This window comes from Propithecus coquereli, unplaced genomic scaffold (genome assembly GCF_000956105.1).
Source record: "Propithecus coquereli isolate 6110/MARCELLA unplaced genomic scaffold, Pcoq_1.0 Scaffold34, whole genome shotgun sequence".
NCBI classification, from domain to species: domain Eukaryota; kingdom Metazoa; phylum Chordata; class Mammalia; order Primates; family Indriidae; genus Propithecus; species Propithecus coquereli.
The window spans coordinates 6,842,358-6,868,183 of NW_012149063.1; the positions used below are offsets into that span (position 1 = coordinate 6,842,358).

Below are 25,826 nucleotides of genomic sequence, written 5' to 3' on the forward strand. Positions count from 1 at the left end.
TATCACAATTTTACAAATAATTATTCACTAATAATGTTATAGAAACACATTTGAATATTAAGAACAATGATGCATGTTTTCATTCCATAAAAGATTAAGATGATCTATCTACTTTAAGAGTGTATTCACTTATTCAACCCCTAAGAAAGACCAATTCTTTGTATAAATCACTTCTTCAAATCCATGAAGCTCATATATTCAGTCATTTTTCTAAATCCAGTAAGTTTTTCATCATAAAACCAAACTTCATTAACACTAGAACTTGAAGTCTACACAGTAACCATATAAACATTCACTATTATTGCAAACTATAGCTTGCTAAGAACACCCTAAATATCCTATCACCAAGACCCTTGGTTGCCTAGAAATAAAATAGTTTCCCAATAATTTTTTTAACAGAAATAACCCTTGGATTCTAAAATTCCATTAACAATATTAGATATTTTATGTGCTTTATTTTAAAACTTTTTAATCAAAAAAATAAACTCTCAAGTATCTAAAGAAGCTGTAAATTTTTACTTACATATTCAGGTTTTAGTTTTTTATCTCCTCCTCTCACAGCCACCTTTTCTAGTTTATCTATAATGGGCCCAATCATTTCCTCATCTTTAAGCTGAAGCTCTTCATGTATTATTTCTATATCTCGAATAGGATCTACACTTCCTTCAACATGTGTGATATCATCATCTTCAAAAGCACCTAAAATGAATTAAAGGGAAGCAATTCAATAAACAAATAATACAGAAGTCATTATAATTACAGTGAGAGAAAGATTCCCAGAAAGTTAACGAATAGCTACAGTGAATAAATTATTCTGAATTCTATGCAAGTAGGACATGGTACTTTTTTCCCATTTAGTAATATTGAGGGTACTAGCAACAAAACAGTACTTCGAGAGCCTCAACATTTCAAAAATTGATTGAAATAAATACAATTATGGTCTTTACAAAAAAGAAAATTATGCTCCAGAACTACTGGCATTTCCAAGTTTGGTACATTAAAAGACACTGAATTCCAGGCATGAAAGGCCTGAAGTTCTAAACTGCACTATTAGGGTTACCAATGGAAACCAGATTTAGGGAGGGGGGGCCTTGAAATCATCTGGCAGACCTCTTCCCTGCTTCAATCTACTTTATCACTGTGGTTCTGACGGTGATTAGATAATGAACCACTCAGACACACAATTTACACAGCAGCTAATTTCACCGGCCTGATTTGAGGGTATGGTTTTTAGGGGGCTATCAAAGAAGCAGATGAAGGTGCATTTGTCATATATGAGTGACAACCATTCACACTATCTGAACAAAATGGTGCTGGCCCTTATTAGAAACACATGCTATTATCACATATTTAAAGTGCAGTTGAAGCCATAATTTCAAATTGCCAACTGGAAACATAAGGGTAAAACAACCAGATATTACTGAAGCATGTGTACTGACTTTATGCCCTTTTGAAGACATAATGTGGCAACATAATTCAACTGGGATTTACTCAAATTACCATATAAAGAACAGTATCACAAAAAATGAACAATACTAAGAAATATTATAAACAGAAAGTAATGATATACCCACAAAAAATAAACACATTTATAAACAAATTAATTTCATTAAAATTACCAATTAGATTATAGTCTCAAAATGAGATGTTTTCAAACATAAAGTATCAATTATTTTAGACAGAGGTATCACAGAAATCATGAGACAGTTTGATTGAATTTGGTAAGAGAAATAGTAAGTGTAGCTCATTCGTAGATGCTTATTATAAGTTACAAAGAGTTTTTAAATATAATTTCTCAGAATTAAAAATAATTAAATTGTTTATGTCTTAACATGGATTATTCAGTAATAATAATAAAACCATAAGTACAGTATTACAATTAAAATGTAAGTATTTAAAGTAAAATTTAAGTATTGTTGGCATACAAATGATATTGTATTATATAATATCAAATTAGTATGAACAAAATTAGCAAGAAATGAGGACCTACCTTATATTTTACTAATAAACACAATAGACAGACAGTGGTTTAGGTAAATTTTCTGAATCTTTGAAAATATAAAATAAGTCCCCTTGGAAGCACAATCCTATTTACTCTCATCAAGATTTGAAACATTTTACACAAGTGGCACAGTAAAATATGAAAATAAAAATAAAAGCTTCCTGGCAGTCAAAGCAACACAAGTAACATGGTCAGTTATAGAAGTAAATAAACTATCTATAACACTCAGATGGAAAAATATTCCATGCAGTTGTCTCTATATAGGGGCCATTGACTAACTATAGTGATGTCCTCAACAACATCCCTACAGTAAATGTATTATGGGTTTTAAATTGCAATGTCTTAATTACAACCCTCAATTTTACCCAAGTGGACAGCAGAAAGGAACTTAGTAATTGCAATTCTTCTGAAAGCAAAGAAAACAAAGCTCTCTGATGATCTAAACTAATCCAAAGAAAAAAACCAGAATAAAGAATGAAGGTGGTAGGGGCAGGACGTGGGGGTGGGGATTCACCTGTCCATCTTATAACCTTCAAATTATCTTCTATAATAGATTGCACCTTGCCTAGACTCTGCCAAGGATTAACCTAGGAAAGGAGTTATGATTGTATCATCATGAATCCAATCCCCCTACTGTAAGAAAAAGACTCAAACCACAGTCCCTACACATATCTGGATGCACTGTTGTTCCCACATCTTAAGGTTAGTAATATCACTATATTTATTTGTATTGTGAGGTGGTAACATACTATGAAAAGAATTTAAATCTCTTTTTGAAAATAAGCATTTTCAAATATTAAAATAAAAATTAAATGAAGGGAACATTAAAGCTATCCTGTAAAATGAATACCCTTGTGATAAAATGGGGCCCAGAATAGCTATAAAATAAAAACCTCCATACAATTTGGTGGACATTTCAGCAACTTCCCATTTCTTGGGGATAAAAAATTAGAGCTTATTTTCCAAAGACATGCTCCTGGGTCAACCGAACTCAGTATACACTTATGTTACAGCATTCCTTCACATTTTGTCTTTTTTAGTACAAGATTTAGTGCTTAAGAATATAATCTTTGAAGTCAGACAGACTTATTAGTCATAGACTCTTAGACGAATTACCTAACCTCTAGGAATCCTGTCTTCACATCTTTAAAATGAAGATGCTTCCACCTCTCAGAGAATGGGTATAATTAAATCAGATAATATATGTAAAGTGCTTAGGACAGAGCCTAACCCACAGAACTCTTACAGTAATTAGGGCATATACTATTTTTTTATGATGTAGGAATCAGTAATTTAGAAGAATTCCACAGCAAAATACTCAAAACGTTAATTTTGAGTAATATAGTTTCATGTTACTCAATGCACTTGGAAAAGGTTAAAATAAACTATGAGAGTTTATAGGCTTCCCCCACCACCACAGAAATTCTTATTAATTCACTAGCACTAGCTCATTCGCACATTTTTACCCTAGTCCATGGCCAAAGTTATTTCAACTTCACATTAACCAAAACAATGTTTAGTTTTAGTGCACTGGTAAGTTTAGAAGACAAAGACTATACTACATTATACTGAATCGCTTGATGAGAAAGTTGCTTCCATTTCAATTCTCTTTCAATTCTTCTATGTTAAGGAGAAAAGTCTTAAGTTTGACACTGTTGGACTTTAATGTTCAACATTTATAAATTTATCTTTTTATCAACAAAGCAGGACTTAGAGCTTCTAAAGAGTAAAAAAGTTAATAAAACTATGTTTTTCATTGTATCCATTTTTATTACCTTCCATGTTGGCAAGTGATACTAATTTTTCACTTACATTAGTTTAAACAGTTTCCTGTTTAAGTAAGTTTTACCCAAAATGTGAGTTATTATGTATCAAGTATTTAAATTTAGATCAACATGTATAAAATAACCACATTTTTTGGTAAAATTACTTCTATCAAGAGAAATATCTGAAAATATTAACTATAGTCATTTTGATAGTGGTGGGATATGATCTGATTTTTTTAAATTTTATTTTTGGTACTATTCTGTATAAACTAGGGCTAGGTAGGACAGGCAAGGAAGACTTCTCTGAGGAGATGACATCTGAGCTGAGACCAGAATGAGGAAGTAATATGAAGATCTGAGGGAAGAAGCTTCTAAGAAATAGAAGAGCCCTAAAATAGGAACAAGCTTGAAGTGTTTTAGAAATAGAACTGTGGTCACTATAGGTGAACCACAGTAGAAGATGGTATATAGAATTTAAGGTAGAAAGGTAAAGTAGTTCACATAAATTTGTAAGCCATGAGAGTATGGATTTTATTCTAGCTGTAACAGGAAGCCATTGACTGAAGAGTTTTACATAAAGGGAAGGTAGGGTGGTAAGATATGATTCATGATTTAAAGAGGTCACTTCAGCTACTTTAAAAAGAATAGACTTTTAAACTATTAAAAGGGAGGAGGTAAGAGTGACTGCAGAAGACTAAGTTAGGAGGTGGTTGTAGTGGTGCCAATGAGAGATAACCAGATAAGTGGTAACCTGAAATAAGATTGTAGAGAAGATGATAAGTGGTGTTTGTACTGGAAATATATTTTTGAGATGGACTAGATACAGACTGTAAGGTCATGACTAGAGATCTATAACTGAAAGTTATCAAATGTGTTTAAAGTTATGGGTTTGGGTGATGTCACCTAGAGAGAGCACTCCAACATTCAGATGTCTGATGGAAGAGAAGGATGTGGCAAAAGAGATTGAGAAGGAGTGACAAGTCAGAAAAACTAGGAGTATGCACTTATAGGAGTGAGGGAAAGAAAGTGTTTCAAGAAGGAAGGCATATGCAAACTGTCGGGTGCTATTTGGAGGTAAAGATAGATAAATACAGAAAACTGATCATTGGCTTTGGCAAAAAGGTGGTTCTTTGAGAATACTTTTCTAGCAATATCCCTTTTCTATACTGTCTATTTATTTCTTCCATGTATCAGAGATAATAAAACTATGACTCAGGAATGTAAACACGGACCTATCCACTCATTTCTTATAACTCAAGAGTCCGAAACAGCTAGATTTCAGCATTTCTAAACTCATCAAGTTTTGAGAACATTCCTCTCTCTATAAGTGGACTAATTATATAAAGTAAAATACCCTAAGATTTCTCAGTCTGTGAAAAGGATCCTATTAGTCACAAAGAAATCATAGCTACTTTCAAAGGTTCACATTTCAAGTAAACTGGCATAAACACTGAAACAAAAATTATACTTGACCAATTACAGGTTGATCAACTAACTGATACAGAATCACCAACACCATACATATCACCAAGAACAAAAGCAGAAAACTACGTTCATACAAGCATTAATATCAAGTCACACACACGGCTACAGAATTCTCCAAGGTGACTCTATGCCTAAAGACAATGAAGCAGTGTCTTCAGAGTTATAAGGAAAGAAAATGTGTCTCAAGAATTTTATATCCAACTAAGCCGTTTTTCCTTGACAGGAATAGAGAATAATGGTGAATAGATTGTGCACTTTATATACTCTCTATATAATTAAGTCTGAACAACCATAGGAATTACGTTAATAAAATAGAACATGTAGATTATAAACAATGAAAAGTTAAAAATACAGTCATCCCTCTGTATATGCAGGGGATTGGTTCCAGGCCACACTGGTATACTCAAGTCCCCTAGTTGGCCCTGTGGAACCCGTGTATAGGAAAAGTCGGGCCTCTATGTTCACAGGTTTCAATATCAAATACTGTTTTCAATCTGCATTTGGTCAAAAAAAAAAAAAGCAGTGTATAAGTGGACCAACGAAGTTCAAACCCATGTTGTTCGAGGGTCAAGAGCAATAGCATAAAACCTTGGGGATAACTAGAGGTAAGGTAATAGCATAAATATACTCATTTTCTCATCGTCCATAGTATGGAATCAATAGATGCTATATAAAGACGAAACATGTAATTAAAAAATAATTTCTCTAACCTTCTAGTGTTTTGGGTTTTTTTTCTTTTTTTTAAAGAGACAGGGTCTCATCTGTAACCTTGGCTTGAGTGCAGTGGCACAATCATAGCTCACTGCAGAATCAAACTCCTGAGCTAAAGAGATCCTCCTGCCTTTGCCCTCCAAGTAGATGGTGCCACAGGTGTGCACCACTGTACCTGTCTAATTTTTTAATTTTTTATAGAGATGAGGTCTCATTATGCTGCTCAAGCTGGTCTCAAACTCCTGACTCAAAGGATCCTCCCACCTCAGCCTCCCAAAGTACTGGGATTACAGGTGTGAGCCACTGTGCTTGGCCCTTTTAGTGTTTTTACAATGCTTTTTTTATTTTTTTTGAGACAGAGTCTTGCTCTGTTGCCCGGGCTAGAGTGCCGTGGCATCAGCCTAGCTCACAGCAACCTCAAACTCCTGGGCTCAAGCGATCCTTCTGCCTCAGCCTCCCAAGTAGCTGGGACTACAGGCATGTGCCACCATGCCCGGCTAATTTTATATATATATATTTTTAGTTGTCCAGATCATTTCTTTCTATTTTTTTAGTAGAAACGGGGTCTTGCTCTTGCTCAGGCTGGTCTCGAACTCCTGACCTTGAGCGATCCACCTGCCTTGGCCTCCCAGAGTGCTAGGATTACAGGCGTGAGCCACTGCGCCCGGCCTTATAATGCTTTTTCTTAATTCTAGCAGGATCATTTAAGAACATAGCTTTTGTAAAAAACATATCTGAAGTTTAGTAATTTCTTCTGCACTACTTTAGTTCTTTTTATTTCAAACTCCAAATAAAATTTAGTACTCTATTTAAACTAACCCATACACTACAGGATCACATTTATATAAAACTGTTTCTCTCTCTTAATGACACCAAATGTAAGTGAAAATAATTTCTGGCCATTGAGCTATTGAGTGATTTTTTAAAACTATCAGTTTTGTTCCACTTAAACTTTTCAACAAGTTATTCTTTTTTTAAAAAAAATTTTAAAAACACAGTAAGCTAATTTGCAGAAAAACATACACAAATTTTAGTTTTGTAGTTGATTAGCCACGAGGAGAAAACCATTATTACTATAAAAATTATTTTATGCCTAATCATTCCTATATATATAAATTGAAGACTGAAAATAATATTAACTAAACACCCATTTTTTAAAACTATTGGTTATATAAGAAAATTAACCATAATAGACTTAAATTGGATTCTATCACAAAGACTTCTTACCCAGCAATCCTACAATGTTTCCTTTCACAACAGAGCACTCTTCAAACCTTCTTGACTTCCTTCACATTTTCAATCCTTTTCTGTTCTCCCTTGCTACCCAGCATATGACCTAACCTTTATTGCCTCACATGGAAAATGCATGTCATCTTGGGAGAACCAAACCCCCTTTTTGTTTTTACCCAATCTTTTCTTCTCCCCAGCAGTAAAACGGAAAACAGTACCTTCTACTATTTCTGGTTAATGTCTCTCCCATCTCTGTTCTGGATCCTATCCCTCCCAAGGAAGTTTGCTCCACAGCTTGTTCCTTTCCTTTTCCAAGACTTCAATCTATTATGCCTCTCTCTGTATCACCTCCATTTCCACTAATATTTTCCCATGAATATTTAAGTAGGCTTAAGGTTCCACATTAAATCAATCATGTCAGTCACCCTGGACATTAATTCCCACTCCAGCTATTGCTTTCTTTCCTCCAGTTCGGAGTTAAACTTTTGAAAGAGCTGTCTGTACCTGCTCTCCCCACTTCTTTACCTCCTATTTATAACTCAATCCACTGCAGTCTGGCATATGCCTCCACCAAACTACCAGAAATTGATCTTGGAAAAGACACCACTGATTTGTCTTCATGATGTTACAGCAGAATGTTGAATGACCACCACTCAGTAGCATCTAATGTCAGAGCATTGAAATTGTCTCTTTCTTGCTTCTAACTGCATTCTCTTGATTTCCTTCTATTTTCTCTGGTCATTTCTTCTCAGGTCATTCCTTTTCTTGCTGTAACTTCCCCATAATTGTTGACGTCTCTCTTATCTTTCTTCTCTTAACACTCTATTACACTCTCAGTAACAGACTCTTCAACTCAGAACTCCCCGGGTTCAAATACGTTCATCAGAGACATTGGCCTATAGTTTTCTTTTTTGTTGTTTGGTTTTGGTATCAGGCTGATACAGGCCTCATAGCCCTGGTTCAAATAAAATGAACCAAAAAGTACCTTTTTAGTTAGTTATAAAAATCATTTCTAATATAAAATCTATTCACTAAGTGAATAAATGCAAAATGTCAATGCTTACACTAAAATTGTGGCTTTTCTAATTTGTGTACCACTTCCCTTACTGAGGTCCAGTCAAAACACATAAATATTTACTTGGTGAGACACATTTGGATATTCACATGGTATTAGATATTCTGCATACTTATTTCTTGGTATGATGTGGCAGAAATGATGAGTTGGCTCTTTTTAATGATTATAAATAGAGCGAAGATTGATCAATTTACTCATTCACTCAAAGCTTGCCTTATTCCATAAAGAAAGAAGGATAAATCTGTACTCTGTTTAGGATGCTAAATCTAACTGTGAAGGACTTCAGAAAAAAAAATATACTTTGGAAATTCAGGACTTCAGTGAACTGCTTTGCTATATTAATACTTAAACTTGAGTTGTATTCAGTATTCAGAAACAAAGCACCCATGGACAGATATAGAATTAGATTTTAAAACACATGGTGTACTGAAGAGTACAGGCTTCACAGAAATACTTTATTTTTTTTTTTAATTTTTGGGGGGAGTGTTCCAGTGAAGACCGGAAAACCTGCTAGAGAAATTCTAAAAGAGGTGTAACACCACACAGCAATATTTTATAAACCAACTGTCATAGAAACCTTGTGCTATGAGTTAAATGTATCCCCCAAAAGTTCATGTGTTAGTAACTTGATCCTCAATGCAGCAGTGTTGAGAAGTGAAATCTTTGGGAGGTGATTGGGTCATGAGGGTTCTGTCATCAGAATGGATTAATCCATTCATGGATAAATGGATTAATGGGTTATTGAGAGAGTGGGCTAGTTATCACAAGAGTGGGTGTTGTAACAAGCCAGTTTGGCCATCTCTCATGAGCCCCCTCACCATGTGACACCCTGCGCTGCTTTGGGACTCTGCAGAGAGTCTCCACTAGAGAGAAGTCCCTCACCAGATGCTACCCCTTGACTTTGGAGTTCCCAGCCTCCAGAACTGTAAGAAATGAATTTCTTTTCCTTATATATTATTCATTCTCATGTATTCAGTTACGGAAACAGAAAATGAACTGAGATATCTTGATATTCCAAATAGTATGTCTATAGTTTTCTTGGGAATAAGAGGGTATGTGGTCAAGATGGACCTATTTGACGTATGTCCTCTATCACATCCTCTATCACTATACAATACAGAGTTAAACAATTCCTTGGTATATAAACCAATACATAAACTGCTACCCTATCAACACATATGCAAACCACAATATGCCTTGCTAAATATAAGTTTCCCATATGAAGAAAGCTTCCTTATCTATACAACAATATGCTAAATCTGTGAGAATTAAAAACAAATCAAAATAATAGGATCTTGGTGTCAACACCTGGACAAGCCAGTTGGGAAACAAATCACTAGTAAAGAAGATGAAGAAAGGCATGAGAAGTAACAGGGAAAAGCATCAGATAAAACATAAAGGTTGAAATGAACAAAGCTGCCCATAGTAAGACACTGTATTGAAGAGTAATAAATGATAAAAATTTATTACATCAGGTAAGCATGGAGGATAGGGAAGTCCAAATATTAGGGTAAGTCTGGAGCTCATCTGCTAGTCAATAGGGAGCTCACAATAGTTGTTATGTTAATGAGTAACAAATGGAAAGCAGCATTTTAGAAAGACTAACCAGAAGTAAGGAACCAGCTAAAAGAGAATTCCAAATATGATGAGAAGAACTGCATTAGGATACTGATGGGAAATATGAAAACAGAATGAATAGTGAGACTTAACTAAGGAAAATGATGTAAACTAGATAACCAAAGTATAAACTCTAGAAAAAGAGAAATAAAATTATTATACAAATATATGGTAGTATTAAATGATAGCACTAAAATGTCATATATACTACATTATTTCACATTGTTTTCTAGTTCATCCTATGTGGTAAACAGCAAATGTTTGAATGGTTATATTCTAATCTGGAGTCCTACCAAAATCACTAAGAGGTTAGAGACCACATTCCTAAACCAGTAGAAGAAGAAAATTTATTAAATACAATGTTACAAATCAAGACAAAAACATCCTGTTCAAAAAAATCTTTTCTCTTTTCAAATTTCTTATCCATTTTTCAAAGTAAATTTCTATCTTGTGTCAGAACTTCCAATATTGAGCTAGCTGTTTTAGTTGTATTTACCCTTGTCAATAGCCATCTCATTAATTTTCTAACTTCTAAAACATCACTTAGCCTTCTGTCGGTAGACAAAGCCCTCTATAAACAGGGCTCGCTCCACCCTTCCAACCTTACCACCACCAACACTCTCCACAAATCCTCAGCTCAAGCCAAACTCTTGCACTGACTCATTAAGCACTGAAAGTTCCTCATATGTAACAGTCACTAAATTTTTACTCATTCCCTTTCTTGGGCTTCAAAGATAAATATCCTTTCTTTCTGTTACAAACTATGTCCATCCTTAAAATGCACAGCTTAAGGTTTCCCCTCATCTACAAGGCAATTCCAGAGGAATTCAGGTCTAAGAGATCTCTACCATACCTGAGTCATAGAAGACTTGTAGAGACTTGTCTGGAATAAGGTACAATTAAACTGATGGTTTAAATATATTACCCTAAATATGGCTTCTGAGAAAATCCATTTTTATGCCTTTCCAAGGGATAATATTGTAAGGAGAAAAAAAAAAGCAGAGAGAAATTAACAAAAACTAGAATTCTGTCTTTATTACTAGTGCTGTAAGTAATGAATAAAGGGGTCATGTGAATCTTCCATTATTCAAGAAATGAACTATACAGCAAATCAGAGATTTAGTCTTTCTAATGTTGGTGCCCATAGAACCCCACTTTCAATCAAACTGAACTACTCTCAATGCTTTCATTTTTCATCTTCCATGTTCCTACTCATCCCTCTGCTTGGCATAGTCTTTCTACCTTTCAAAAAAAGTTACATATCTTTCATGGCCTTAATTAAATGTCACTGAAATGACATCTCCTTGGCAATGGCTTCTCTAACCATACCCTCTATTTGAACTGCTACAATAATCTGTCCATTCTATTCATATAACCTGTAGCACGTACATCTAGTGTTAGAATATCTGATTCTATTCCTAGTTACCTAAACTCAGGGATTATGTCTTAAACATCTTTCTAGTTCTAGTTTGCCTTGGTCAAAGCTGATATACAATTGGGTATAAGATGAAGCAATGAATAAAGGAATGAATAAATGAATGAATGCCTCAAGCACTCTGAATGAAAAACTTAGAAGGGAGCTACAGATTTCAGATGAAGCTAAACATGCAGCAAAAAAGCAAAGGATCAATGTCACAGCACACAATAAGATATTTAGCGAGCATTTCAAAGAAACCAGTGCTATGCATATCAATTTCAAAAATCACCAGAGAAGCAAACCATAAAACATGGCAAACTATAGACTGCAATAACAGACACAAAAAGTTTCTTGTGTTTTATCTCTTCATCCTGGAATTGTTTAACTATTAGTGATAGATATTCACTTAATTATTTTCTGAGAACTTCTTTGCTGTGTTGCACTGGATTACATATTTTAGTAAATACAAACAATTTATAAAATGTATAAATTAAATTAAGAAGAGGAAAAGCACACCTATATACTATAACTAAGACCAATAAATGGAGGGGGACGGGGAGAGAGAGAGAGAGAAAGAGAGGGAGGGAGGGGGGGTGGGAGGAAGGGAAGGGATTGATCAGCATGAATCAGGATTAAGAAGGGAAAACTGGAATATAGATGAGGCCTTTCAGGAACAGATAATAGCAAAGGGAAGCAGGGAGTAAAGAAGACATTCCAGCAGGACAGAAGTATAACAAACTTGATTAGGGTGCAGACTCTGGAATCAGAATGTCTGGATTCAAATCTAGATTTCAGACTATCTGATTAGTTGTGTAATTAATTTCTCTGTGCCTTAGTTTCATTCTCTGTGAAATGTAGATAATAACACCGCCTACCTCGTAAGATTGTTCTAAAGATTAAAAGTAATAACATATGTAAATAACTTAGGATGATGCCTGGCACATAGCAGGCACTCAAAATATACTAGCTATATTTATAAATGAAAAGCTAAAGACAAGGTGTATACCAGAGTTTCTCAACCTTGACACTACATTTTGGGACAGATAATCTTTGTTGTGAGGCGCTGACCTGTGCATTGTAGGTTGTTTAACAGCATCCTTGGTCTCTATAAACTAGATGCAAATAACACACATGAACACAAACACCCCCGCCATGAAGACCAAAAATGTCTCCAGACACTGTCAACCCACAGCTGGGACACACTAGTACATACTAAAAGATAAAGGTTGTGCTATACAGCAACCAAAAGATGTTACCATAGGTTCAAATGTGTAGATATTAATTGATGGAAAGGTTCTAACATTCAATGGAGGAGTTGAAATTTCATCTCTCAGATTATAAAATTCTTAAGAAGATTTTCAGAGAAGTGTTCTTGTGATCTCGCTTTTGCTGGCTTGTTCGCTCCCACTTGCTTTAAATGATTCTGTAAGTGATGTTCACAATCTAATAGTTTGGAGAGAGACCGAAGTCACAAAGAAAGTAGTTGACTATTGGTTACTAGTTACAGAAACGACATGAAAGTGGTCAATTCTAAAAAATACAATTAAAGAAAACAAAGTAGAATTTACAAAGATTTTTTTTTTCTAACGGGTAAGAAGAATAATATCAAATTGACAAGAAATAAAATATGGCCAGTCATCCAACTGGAGTGTATAATAGCCAGTTAAAGATAGACATTTTAAGAAACATATTTAACAAATGTTTACTGAATGTTAATCACAAACAGAACAGTGCCAGGAGCTAGAAGGCAAATTTCTGAGATAAGGAAAAGCTCAATAAGATTAGTTTCTGCTTTCAAAGGTGTTTACAATCTAATAGAGGAGACAGATCAGCACATAACATAAGAAAGTAAACCCAAGATGAAGGGGAACAGGGAAGGAGTCAGTATTCAGTACAAATTGATGGAAAAAGAAAGCCTCAAGGTTTCAAAGGAACACTGGTGTTATGCAGATGCTATGTAAAACTTAGATTAGATTCATCAGGTTTTGATGGAAGTATCACTATTTTCTAATCTCGTATTTAAGTGTATTGATGCTGTGAGAAGACATAAAATATTGTCTCCACTAGAGTTTGAAATTGGTGTTTATATGCTTGAAAAATGTAAACATGTGACAGGTATTAATCAATCCAGTAAATGGCTAGCTATTAATGTTAAAAATAATTTTTATAGCCTTTATTTATAATACCAATGAATTTGGACTTTTACCTAGTTTATCTAAGATATAGAAGGGAGAATAGAAGGAATGCAAGAGGGAGGACTCACCAAGAACACCTGGTGTTATAATAGGAAGATGATGGTTTGACTGAAGTCACATTACACAATAAAGATCACATTCTTGGGGTTTAAATGAAAGTACTGTGAAGGTACATGTCCTAAAACCAGATAACATATTTCCTCAAATAATTACACCCTTAAATACAATAACCCACAGTTCTAAAAAGAGAGCAGAAACATGGAAGGAAGGACAAGGCCCAGAGAGATTAAGGATAAGCAAGCAACCATGTCCTTTGGGAGCAGATTGTGTGAGGTAGGTCACTGCATCCCCAGGAGTTTTCTGATGGAACCCACTCTAATTAGCCCAACAAAATGGATATTATCTACCTGAGAGATTTCCAGAATTTCTACTGCAATCCTGAAGTCCTTGTCAGTCCACAAGATCTAGTCATCACCATCAACACTTAAGCCAGAGCAAAAATCACCACCAGGTGGTGCCAAATCAAAGCCAGTACCAGAATGGATTTGGATAGGCCAGGCCCTTGTGATACCCCTCATACCTCTGAGTCAGCTGTGCAATTCACTCCAGTCATTTCATTCATCTAGCAATAAAGTGATCCCGTATTTTATGCAACTTAAAATTATGGACTCACATAGCACACTATGGTAGAGAAGGGGTGATTATTGTATTATATTCTTGGGGGTGTGAGAGGTGGCAGTACAGACGGGCTTTTTAAAGAAGACTAGTTAATAATGAATAAATTTTTTAAAAATGTTTTTCTGCTGTATGCCATATTTCATTAATATAAACTCAGATATGGTCTTAAAAATAATCGGGAAATCATAAATAAAAATGCAGAGTGTGTCACAAAAAATTGTGACATAATCAAGACTTTAAATAGTTAAATGTGAATACAATTAATGTGTCAGTGCTTTCTTTCCCACATGGCTCTACTAAGGAACCATGATCTTCACTCTATGATCTTCAACAGAAGTGAAAAAATATGTTGTCACTGATTCCCCCTGAAAAAAGTTAAATGATCCCATTAGCTCTTTTGTCTATAGAGCTATTTTGTCTTTAGAGCATAAAACAAGGGAACTACTATAATAAAGTAAGACAAATCTCCTCACCCACCCACCCCCAAAGTAAAATCAAAACCAAAAAAAAAAAAAATAGATGTTTCTCTAAGAATCACCTCAAAATTTCCAGTAAAAGACTTCATGGAAAACTTATTCCCCTCCATTTCTATCTAACTCCCCTTAACACCAGATTTTAGCACTGCTTATATGTTATACCTGTCAAGATCTGATGACTGTATGTTATGTATTCATCTGAACAGAACCACTACACTTAGTTACAGGCTATCATCAACCAATTCATTCTCTTGCTAAAATCAAGTCATCCAATTACTCCTTGACTAATCAAGGCTGTTTTGGCTTTTTCTTTTTTCAAAAGGTACTCAACAGCATAAACAGTTCACTTACAAGAAATGGAAAGGGGCTAATCAGCAGAATTATTGTTTTGCTCCTACAATTTGCAGTATTTAAATTTAGTTGCTGATTGGACTGAAAGTTTTATGATATAGCATATGAAACTAGTTTAATACAACTGTGAAGCTGTGTAGCTGTATTGTCTTGCCATGGCTATATTGGTCTACTTTGTAGGATAGATAATTGACTACTTTCTTTTAAAAAGGTTATTTAAAAATAGTAAGTTTCAGTGTACTTTTCCACATACACTGGTTTTATAAACAAAGGTAAATAAGCTATTAATTCCTGAACATTATTTTTAAAGTTAGCACCTGTGTGCACACATACACACAAGTGTTTGTTACATGTGCATAAACACCACAATTGCTTGGGTTTTTCATCTACATTTATTTTGGCCTCTACGCAACAATAAACTAAGGACACATCATTTAATTACTATTTTAGAAAATAAGGCTTATCTAAAATAAGTATATGTTTTAAATAAATACATGTTACCCCTCATATAATAAATAAAATAGTGAACATTACCATTTCTAAAATGGTATTTCACTTGTAAGAATAATTCTGGGTGCACATAAACTATAAAATGAAATTATTATCCATCAGTATTGCTACTCTTATCTGTATAGAATTTCTTAGAGAATATCAGACAGAATAACTAATGCTGAAACATTAAACTAAAAACTTTGAGTTATATTCATTATATATCCATATTGTATTTATTAGAAATTATTTAGGCCAGGAGCGGTGGCTCACGCCTGTAATCCTACCACTCTGGGAGGCTGAAGCGGGCAGATTGTTTGAGCTCAGGAATTCGAGACCAGCCTGAACAAGAGCGAGACCCCGTCTCTACTAAAAAAAATAGAAAGTAATTATCAGGACAACTAAAAATATATAGAAAAAATTAGGCGGGGCCAGGCGCAGTGGCTCACGCCTGTAATCCTAGCACTCTGGGAGGCCGAGGCGGGTGGATCATTTGAGCTGAGGAGTTCGAGACCAGCCTGAGCAAGAGCAAGACCCTGTCTCCACTAAAAAAAAATAGAAAGAAATTATCTGCACAACTAAAAATATACAGAAAAAATTAGCCGGGCATGGTGGCGCATGCCTGTAGTCCTAGCCACTTGGGAGGCTGAGGCAGTAGGATTGCTTAAGCCCAGGAGTTTGAGGTTGCTGTGAGCTAGGCTGACGCCAGAGCACTCACTTTAGCCAGGGCAACAGAGTGAGACTCTGTCTCAAAAAAAAAAAATTATTTAAAGGAAATGTTTGTATGTCAAACTCTGAAATCTTCAGAAAATTTTGAAAAGAGCTGGGATCCAGTCTTTAAACTAAGATTTACCATGTTAAATACAAAGACACATTAACCCAAATAACAAATTTTACTTTGTAGAAGTAGAATTACTTTTTAATAAAATTATAAAATGTTATATTAAATAGTTTAGCTTTTTAAAACTTTAAAACCATAAACAAATTTCTTTATACATTAAAACAATACTATGCACTAACCATCAACCAGAACTTACATTATAGAAAGGAAAACATAACAGACACAAATAGGATTAAAATGATTTCTGAATCTTTTATACATGCACACATACAAGTAATGTTACATATAAGTATTCTCCATAGACTTATATTTTGCATACTAACAGCTATCTAGAAATGAAACTCTATATAGAATTGTAAAACTATACTTCCACTCAATGTCTGGTAAGATCATTCAACACATACATAAACATTTCAGAAAAGAGTTTATTTCACAAATGCATTGACAAGGCATATAAATGCCAGGACATTTCAAATGAACTAACCCGAATTTCCAAAAAAAACCTGCTACCATTTTAATTAAAAAAAAAAAAAAAATCAACCTGGTCATCTATGCTAAAATTCAAGGAAGCAAATAAATTAAAAACCAAAATAAATTAACAGAGAACTAATATTCTTTAGAGATGAATATTTCTCAGAGTAGGCACACCTGCCAATATATTAAAAATAAGTAAAATCAACTACAAAAGTGATAAATCAAATGCCATGGTAGACTTGACTTCTCGAGAAAGCATTTTCAGCCGTCTTTTGTGGCTTTGTTTGGCGCCATAGTCCTTTAAGTTTTGTCTTCATAAAGCCCTAACTAGTTGTAATCATTTGCAGCCTAATTGTGGACATTTATCTGCTTTTCTTATGCATAGAACATAGCTATTAAAGCTGAATGGTGATGGTGTGAAGTATAGGTTAAATTGGGTGAAATTAAAGCAAATTACTCCGGGATGTGGAAATCTGAAAATAGAAACCACCAATGATTTGCAACCCTCTTGATGATCAGCTTCACAGAACCCTAAACGACAAGAAAACTTACATATTTTAAAGTTAACTAGGTTTTTAAAAATAATATGTATAAATGTATTTTTAACTACATGCACCTCTTAGTAATGGTGGAAAGATTATTTGTTTAACTCAGCTGCAATGTTAAAAAGATCTTGGGTTTCTATTTTAAATAGTGCAGTTCATTTTTAAAATAAGATTTCCTTTCCTTCACATAAATTGTTACCTATAAGAATGCAGCCAACTATATCAAACACAATAAGCACAATATAAATTATTTTGCTAGCTAAGTTTTAACCGTTAATAAAAGTATTATTAGATACAACATAACACTGAAGTTATAGTAACAAAAGCAAATTAACAATATAAATATAAATGTATTTTATCTATAGGTCTATTTATACATATGCCATATAAAAATCTGCATGTGACTAGCATAAAGAAATACACAGAGGTTAGCAATAAATGTAAAACTGTAGAATATAAGAGTATTATTTTCATTTATCTAAAATCTTACTGCTTGATTCATAGATTTGGATTAAGAAAATAAAAACATATGTCCACTATCATCTTGCACATTCTCTTAGGCAACCAAGTAGTATAAAAAAATACTAGACCACAATTTAGACCAGTATACTCTAAAGTGAGAAAAAGTTTCTAGCAATGAAACTGATATCCTTCTTTCTTTTATTGACTGCTATGTAAAATGTGTATTTTAAAGTCAGGCATGGTGGTACGTGCCTGTGGTCCCAGCTATTCGAGAGGCTGAGGTGAAAGGATTGCTTGATCCCAGGAGTTTGAGGCTGCAATGAACTATGATCATGTCACTGTACTCCAGCATAGGCACAGAGCTAGACCCTGTCTCTTAAAAGAAAAAAAAAGCATGTTTAGATATCTAGAGAGATATGAAATTATATACACGACCCATACCTTCAAGGAGCTTACAGTCTATATAGAGAAATAAGACAAGCATATGTAACTAAACCATGGCAGCAAGAAATGGTACCTACATAAAGAGGACTCCTGATCTGAGAGTTAGGAAAGAGTGAACAAAAGGGGGATGAATGGAGGGAACTTCCCAGAAGATATGGACCTTAAAGGATAAAACTTAGCTAGAGGTACAGCAAAGACAAGGGTGGAATCCATAAGGTACATTCAGTAAACAAAGAGTAAATATGTCTGAAGAAAATGTAGAACAGAAAAGAGAGCGAGAGAAAACACACTAATGCTTGAAAACGAAGAGCCTTGAGTATCAGGCAGAAAATGAAATTCCCAGGAAGGCATGAATGTTTTAAAAGAGGCAGTAACATAATCAAATGCAATAACTCTCAAGCAGTGATACAATCTAATTTCTCAATGGCTATATCATAATTAAAGATGATATGCCAAAGATGCAATCCTCTGGAATAATAGCAATATCCCTAAACCCTAGATGTTCCTCTTTCCTTGCCCCATACCAGGCAACGAAGGTGTATGCTTATGTATTCATTATCTTTGTGTTTTACAGTTAGCATAGTATAAAACTCAATATTCATTGTCATATTCAACTACTGGTAGATTTTTGTGTATATTTTTTCCCCTAAGCTTGGTTGTAGGGATATTTGTGTATATTTCAAAACCATGGCAATAATATATACTTCTAAATAATAATATAACATTAATAAGACTTAAGTTAGAAATTTAACAAAATGTACATAATTATTTTCTACTTTGTGAAAAATAAGCTTTTCCCTCGCTCTGATATAAGAACCAAATTCTTAGACAGAGTCATTATGGCATATAAGAATGGTTGAGAATCACTGACGGAGGAAGAAGAGACTAGAACAATGATTCTTAAAAATATTCCAGGATAAAGATGATTCCCAGCCCTATCCTTGATTCTGGGTTACTAGGGCACTACCTGGGATTCTGCATTTTAAACAAAATACGTGTCTGACACAGGTGGCCCTAAGGTCACACTGATCAGAAAAAGAGAATCCGAGCAACAATTAATTACTAAGGCCAGTTAAGTGGTAATAAAAATAGAATAAAGCAAAAAAGAAAAGAAGTATTTCCAGAAAAGACCAACAGAAACTAATGGAAATACTGCTATTATATTAATAGTAATACTATAAAGTAAATCAATACTATTTCTAAATAAAAGTATGAGTGCCTACTCAGAAAGCTGATCCAAAAAGAAAAAAAAGTTTTTTCATTTGGAGTACAGAACTACATTATTTAACCAAATAAACCTTTAAAATAAACAGAAATAAAACTTTCAAAACATGGTATTCCTAATAAAGTTTTGAATTTGTACTATGCCTCCCCCCCTTCCCAATAGACAAGCTTAGAATTGGCACTAACCCATACAAAGAACGAAGAAGAGTCTTGGATACCATTTTGCTTTAATGTTTGGTGATCCCAAAGCAATGTATCAGTTTCATTTTCATGAACAGTAAACTTTACCACATTTCTAATGATAAGTAAACATTTTCATTACAATTCTAGTAACGAAATTTCATCAGAATTATACTGCTTTAACTCTCATAATAATGTGGTATTTTTAAAGAGCATTGTGAGGTATTACCATGATGAGAAAAATGATCTTTTCCAGTCAAGAATCAAAATAAATTGGTTCCTAAAATTTTTTAAATTTAAAATTTAACAGGCATTTTTTCCCCTCTCCAAATTCACAGAATTGCAAATACCAATTTCAAGTTTGACACTGACGTGTACAGATTTTTTGTTAACTCTCCAACATCTATCTATATCCTGTCCATGCCCCCCAACTGCTTCTTAGGAATTTAGGTAGTTTCAGGTTAGATTATTCTATTTGTCCACATTAAGTAGTCAAAGAACAAGCATGTGACCTAAGCTGACCCAAGTGGAGTAAATCTCAAAAGCTTTTATTGCAAGGCTAGGGCAAAGTCACTCTTTCTTCCCTAACAGATGTGAACTAAAAACCACATGGCCAGTTAAATGTGGGAAGCCATGTTAGCACCATGAGAATAACCAGGCTTAGGACAATGAAACTGGACAAAAGGCAGAGTATTGACAGAAAGAAATTAAGTCCTTAGGGACAATTTTGAGTCAGTGGATCAAATGCTACTTGAAACCATAATATCTTCTCAGTAATGCAAGCCAATAAATAGACTACCTTTATTTTTGAAGCCATTTTGAATTGGAATTCTCCTGTAACTGGAAGTATTATAAATCATACATAATGCTTCCTACCGTAAGTAAAACATTGTGATAGTATCTTCTATTCCATATTTGAAGATGGTATGCAGCAAAGACAAGGGTGGAATGCATAAAGTACATTCAAGAAACTAAATCTGTCCGAGAAAAATATGTCTAATTGCTATAAGGAGTGATGGAAAGGGTATGTTCAGGCCAACAGTCCTGGCTTCAGAAATTATGAGTTCTGCCATTAACTTGTCCATGGTCATACAGCTAACATCAATCTTTCTGACCTCAAGTTTCTTCATTTCTAAACATTGATAATATGTACTGAAAAAATTGTGTAGCAAAATCTCTGACACAAAGAAAGTATGTAACAAATGTTGGTTCCATTCCCCGCTTTTCTAGAGAGTTCATGCCAAGGAAATTCTTGCTCCCTTTCATGTAACTATCCAGTCTATCTAGTTCAAGTTTTCTTTCTTTCTTAAACATAAAATGATTTATTTAAATAATGTCTGAGTACTTACCATATCCAAGAGTATCACCTATCAAAAAAATTGAATTAGCTTGTAAAATTAAATAATTTCAGTAAAAGACAAAAGGAAACACATTTTATAAGATAGTAAGAATGCCTTTCTTTTCATTGTCTAGCAAATGATTTATCATTCATAACTCAAATGTCACCTCCTAATACTTATCAGAAGATATCCGATAAGTTTTTTATTTGATGAACATTTTATTTTTGACCTAACTTAGGGAATTTGAATTCACACAATTAAAAAAGGCTAATTTATTTACAAGTGGGACCTAAATTTACCTCCTGCAAAGCCGGGAAATAAAACAGAACCTCTGAGAAGCCCTTCCCTAGGCAGACTAAGAACAGGTATCAGTTATGAACAAGAGGACTAGGAAGCTCTCCCAGGAACCCACTGTGGGAGTGGCAGTACTGATTCACATACCTGGAAAATATGATCTGAACATGAACTGGATACTCTCAACAACAACAAAACAAACTGGCAACCAATTCAAATTCCTTGGGTATACCACAGAGCTAGCTAAGCATTTACTTGAATGGGGTTCTGATCCCCAAGAGGAAAGTCATGACTATAGCTACTGTTGCACAGTGCAACAGTGCTTCCTTTATCGTTTTGATAAGTATCGCCATCTATATAATTTTAAATATCTACAAAATTCTGCTCTATAATGAGACAGGTTACTATTAATATATAAGTTCTGTTAGTGATAATCATCAATATTACCTTTAAAATAATGGGGCACAACGGCTCACACCTGTAATCCTAGCACTACAGAAGGCTGAGGTGGGTATCACTTCAGGCCAAGAGTTTAAGACCAGCCTGAGCAACATAGTGAGATACCATCTCAACAAAAACTATAAAAAATTAGCCAGGCAAGGTAGCACATGCCTGTAGTCCCTCCTACTTGGGAGACTGAGGCAGGAAGATCACTTGAGCCCAGCAGTCTGAAGTTGCAGTAAGCTATGATTGCACCATTGCACTCTAGCCCAGGCATCAGAGTGCACACACACACACACACACACACACACACACACACACACACACACACACAAAGATACAGTAGAATATATTTCTTGTACTGTTGATTTACCTAACTACTACAACAATTTATGGCCCAAATTACCCTGGTAAAAGATTTTATTAACTTAGACCTTAAGGGAAAAATATTTTAAAGTTCTCCTCTCTTTTCCTATAACTCCTATTAAGAATTCACTTAATATCTTATTTTACAATGGCGTCATAATAATTGTTATGCGAAATAAAGATTAACTCACATTAACAGGAATTAACAATCATAGCTTAGAGAAATCTTGAGTAAATTGAAAAAGGGAAAGAACCCAGAAGTCAATATAACATTTAGCCTAGCCCCAGCAAAAAAACGTTCCCCATTAGATATCATTAAATATAAACTACTTACAATTTAGTCACTAACATACTGGACTGAATCTTTTACATCTTCTTCAATTCATCCCCAAAGACTGCATAAGAGACAGCACTCTAGCATAAGTAAATTCAGAACATTTAGAAATGTAATCCTTATAAGTATCAATTATCCACTCAATAAAAATTTACAATATAATTCAGGTATGATGGCAATACATTAATACTAAAGATAAAATACTGTATAATAATTAATATAAGATTATGATATTTTGGTAGTAAGTTGAATTTAACTATCAATCTCAAATATCTTTTTCTTAAGGTTTAAAACCCATTGCCTTTGTATGTATGCTATCACTACAGAAAGTTAAAGTACTGGTCTATAAATTCGATAAGAAGAAATTGTGTTCCAGTTTTAGTTTACCACTGACGTATTAGGTAGTCTAAATTTCCATCCATGGGCTGTTTCTAAAAAACAGCACAGTAAGATCCCACTGGAAAACTACCACTCCCCACCCTGGTAGGGAAAAACATACAGACAAGACATAAAAAGCAGGATATCAGAAAGACTGGTTGGGAGCACATGGAGGGGAGTTATATGAAGTGAACTTGTCTTTTTAAGACTTTAAGCGCACAGCTAAGTATTGGTAGCACAGTGAGAGACGCAGATAAACCACAGGGATAAACCATAGTTTTCTGGCTTAGGGAACCAGAAGACTAAAGCAAGCAAAACTATGGCAATGAAAGGATGCAAAGGGAAGGGTAGGAGCCAGGAAAAATAGAGGGAATCCCTAAAATCAGTATACACATCTCTTTGATACCAGAACCATGCAAAGCCGGGGCAAACTCCAAGCAGACCAGCTAAAGACAAAATGTCTAAAGTGAGACTGGAGCTGCCACCTAAGAAATACGTTTGCAGTTCAATTTCAATTGCCTACTAAAACAAAAGAAGCAACACATATCAGAGCAACACAATGGAATCAGAATCACCACAATCTAACATTTATAATGTCCAGCATACAATCCAAAATTACCTAAGGAATATCAAGCATATTGTCGAGAGAAAACAAGTGAGACTGAACTTGAGATGACCCAGATGTTGGAAGTAGCTGAGAAAAATGTTAAAGTGCCTATTAAAACTATCTTCAATAAATGAAAGTAAATTATGCACACAATGAACAAAAAGATAGGAATTCCCAACAGAGAAACAGAAATAAATGGTGAAAGGAGGGAATGAAGAAAGGGAGACAGGAAGGGAGGAAGATTTAGAATTGATAAACACAATACCTTTTTTAAAAAAATTACATAGATATAATAGCCAAACTCAGATGACCGAGGAAAGAATATGTTAACTTAAAGATAAATAAACAGAAACTATCTAGAACAACACAGAGAAATAAGATTGAATAAACATGAGCAGAACTGCAGGGACCTAGTAGATAATATCAAATGGTCCAACATACATGTAATTGGAGTCCTAGAATGAGAGGAGAAAGAGATAGGGCACAAAAAAATATTTAAAGAATTAATGAATAAAAATTTACCCAATTTATTGAATAAGATAGAAATTTACAGATTGAAATTCAATGCCCAAGGAGAATAACCAGGGGTAATAAACTCAAAGAAGTCCACGCTGAAACACACCCAATATCAGGCACATAATAGTAGAGGTATGACAAAAATGTCAAAGGTAAAGAGCAAATACTGAAAGCAGCAAAAGAAAAATGTTTAAATTAATGGCTGATTTTTCTTCAGAAATTATGAAGGAGAAAAGAGAGTACAATAACACCTTTAAAGCACAAAAACAATCAAACCAAAAAACCAAACAAACCTATCAACCAAGAATTTTTATATCTAGCAAAAATATTCTTAACACATTGATTGCTACACTAGAAAAAAAATATTTTTTTTATTGGGGCCATGGTGTTTTATTATGAAAATATAATAAAAACTTCAAAAACTAAAATAATCCTTTCTAATTTAATGAAGAATTTGTAATTTTTTGTTGTACTCTGTGAGTGAGTTATATGCAACTTGAAAAATAGTTCACACAGCTCCCAAGATAGAGATGTGTGAGTTACATGTGCTTCATGAAGACCCGGAGTCAAAACTAGCATGAGTTAAATACAACTCACATGTCAGTTAATGTGTTAAAGAATGAAACTGAAATAAAGACATTTTCAGATGAAAGAAAACGAAGAGTTCATTGCCAACATCTCTGCACTACAATTAATGCTAAAAGAAAGGTCTTCAAGTTTAAGGGAAGTGATGATAAAACCTCAAATTCTCAGAAAGAATTAAAGAACATCAAAAATGGCAAATATCTAAGTGTAAAAGACTATTTTCATTTATTGTTTTGATTTCCTCAAAATACAAATATGTTTTGTTTTAAAGTTCTTCGTGATATATTCTAAATGCAACTGAAATGTACATTTTTAAATGTCAAATTTTGTGTAATATGAATTTTATCTCAATTTTGTAAACTGTGGAATTTATAATATATGCAGAATATTATATACAACAACTATAGCATAAAGGACAGAGAGGGCTTATATATTTGCAAGTTTTCTATATTTTACATGAAGTGATACAATATAAATTGTGTATAAACTGTAAAAAACTTAAGAACATCTGTATACAAGCTGAAAAGTTAAGGATGTATACTGCAATCACTAGAGCGACCATTAAAAAAAGTGAATAAGTCTAGTTAAAAACCAAGATGAATATTAAAATAAAATCCTAAAAAACATTCAAATAATCATGCAGAGAAAGAGAAACAGAGGAACAAAACACAAAAGCAACAAATGGAACTTAAATAAAAAGACAAAAGTCCAAACATGTCAATAAGTCCATTAGACAATGAACTAAGCACTTTAAAAGGTGCTGACTGGCAGAAACGATAATAAAATAGGATACAACCATATGTTGCATATAAGGGATGCACTTTAGGGTTGTATGCGATGGCTCATGCCTATAATCCCGGCACTTTGGGAGGCTGAAGTGGAAGGATCACTTGAGGTAAGGAGTTCAAGGCTACAATGAGGTATGACCACGCCACTGCACTCCAGCCTGGGAGATATAGTGAGACTCTGTCAAGACAGAGAGAGAGAGAGAGAGAGAGAAACAGAGAGGTATTTTAAATATAAAGACATGGATAAGTTTAAAGAAAATGGATGAAAAACAATAAGCATAAGATAGCTATTAGCTATACTAATATCAAATAAAATTCATTTCAAAATAAAAAGTACTGCCAGAGGCTGGGCGCAGTGGCTCACGTCTGTAATCCTAGCTCTGTGGGAGGCCGAGGTGGGCAGATTGTTTGAGCTCAGGAGTTCAAAACCAGCCTGAGCAAGAGAGAGACCCCATTTCTACTAAAAAATGAAAGAAATTAATTGGACAACTAAAAATATATAGAAAAAATTAGCC

General features: G+C 34.2%; 1 protein-coding gene across 1 annotated transcript in view; it reads right to left on the minus strand.

Moving 5' to 3' along the window:
- OLA1 (Obg-like ATPase 1) overlaps positions 1–25,826 on the minus strand; it is a 167,371-nt gene that overhangs the window by 63,710 nt on the left and 77,835 nt on the right. Inside the window, exon 5 of the mRNA XM_012650767.1 lies at positions 524–699. Within this exon, the coding sequence (XP_012506221.1) occupies positions 524–699 (176 nt within the window). The remainder of the gene's footprint in view (positions 1–523; positions 700–25,826) is intronic.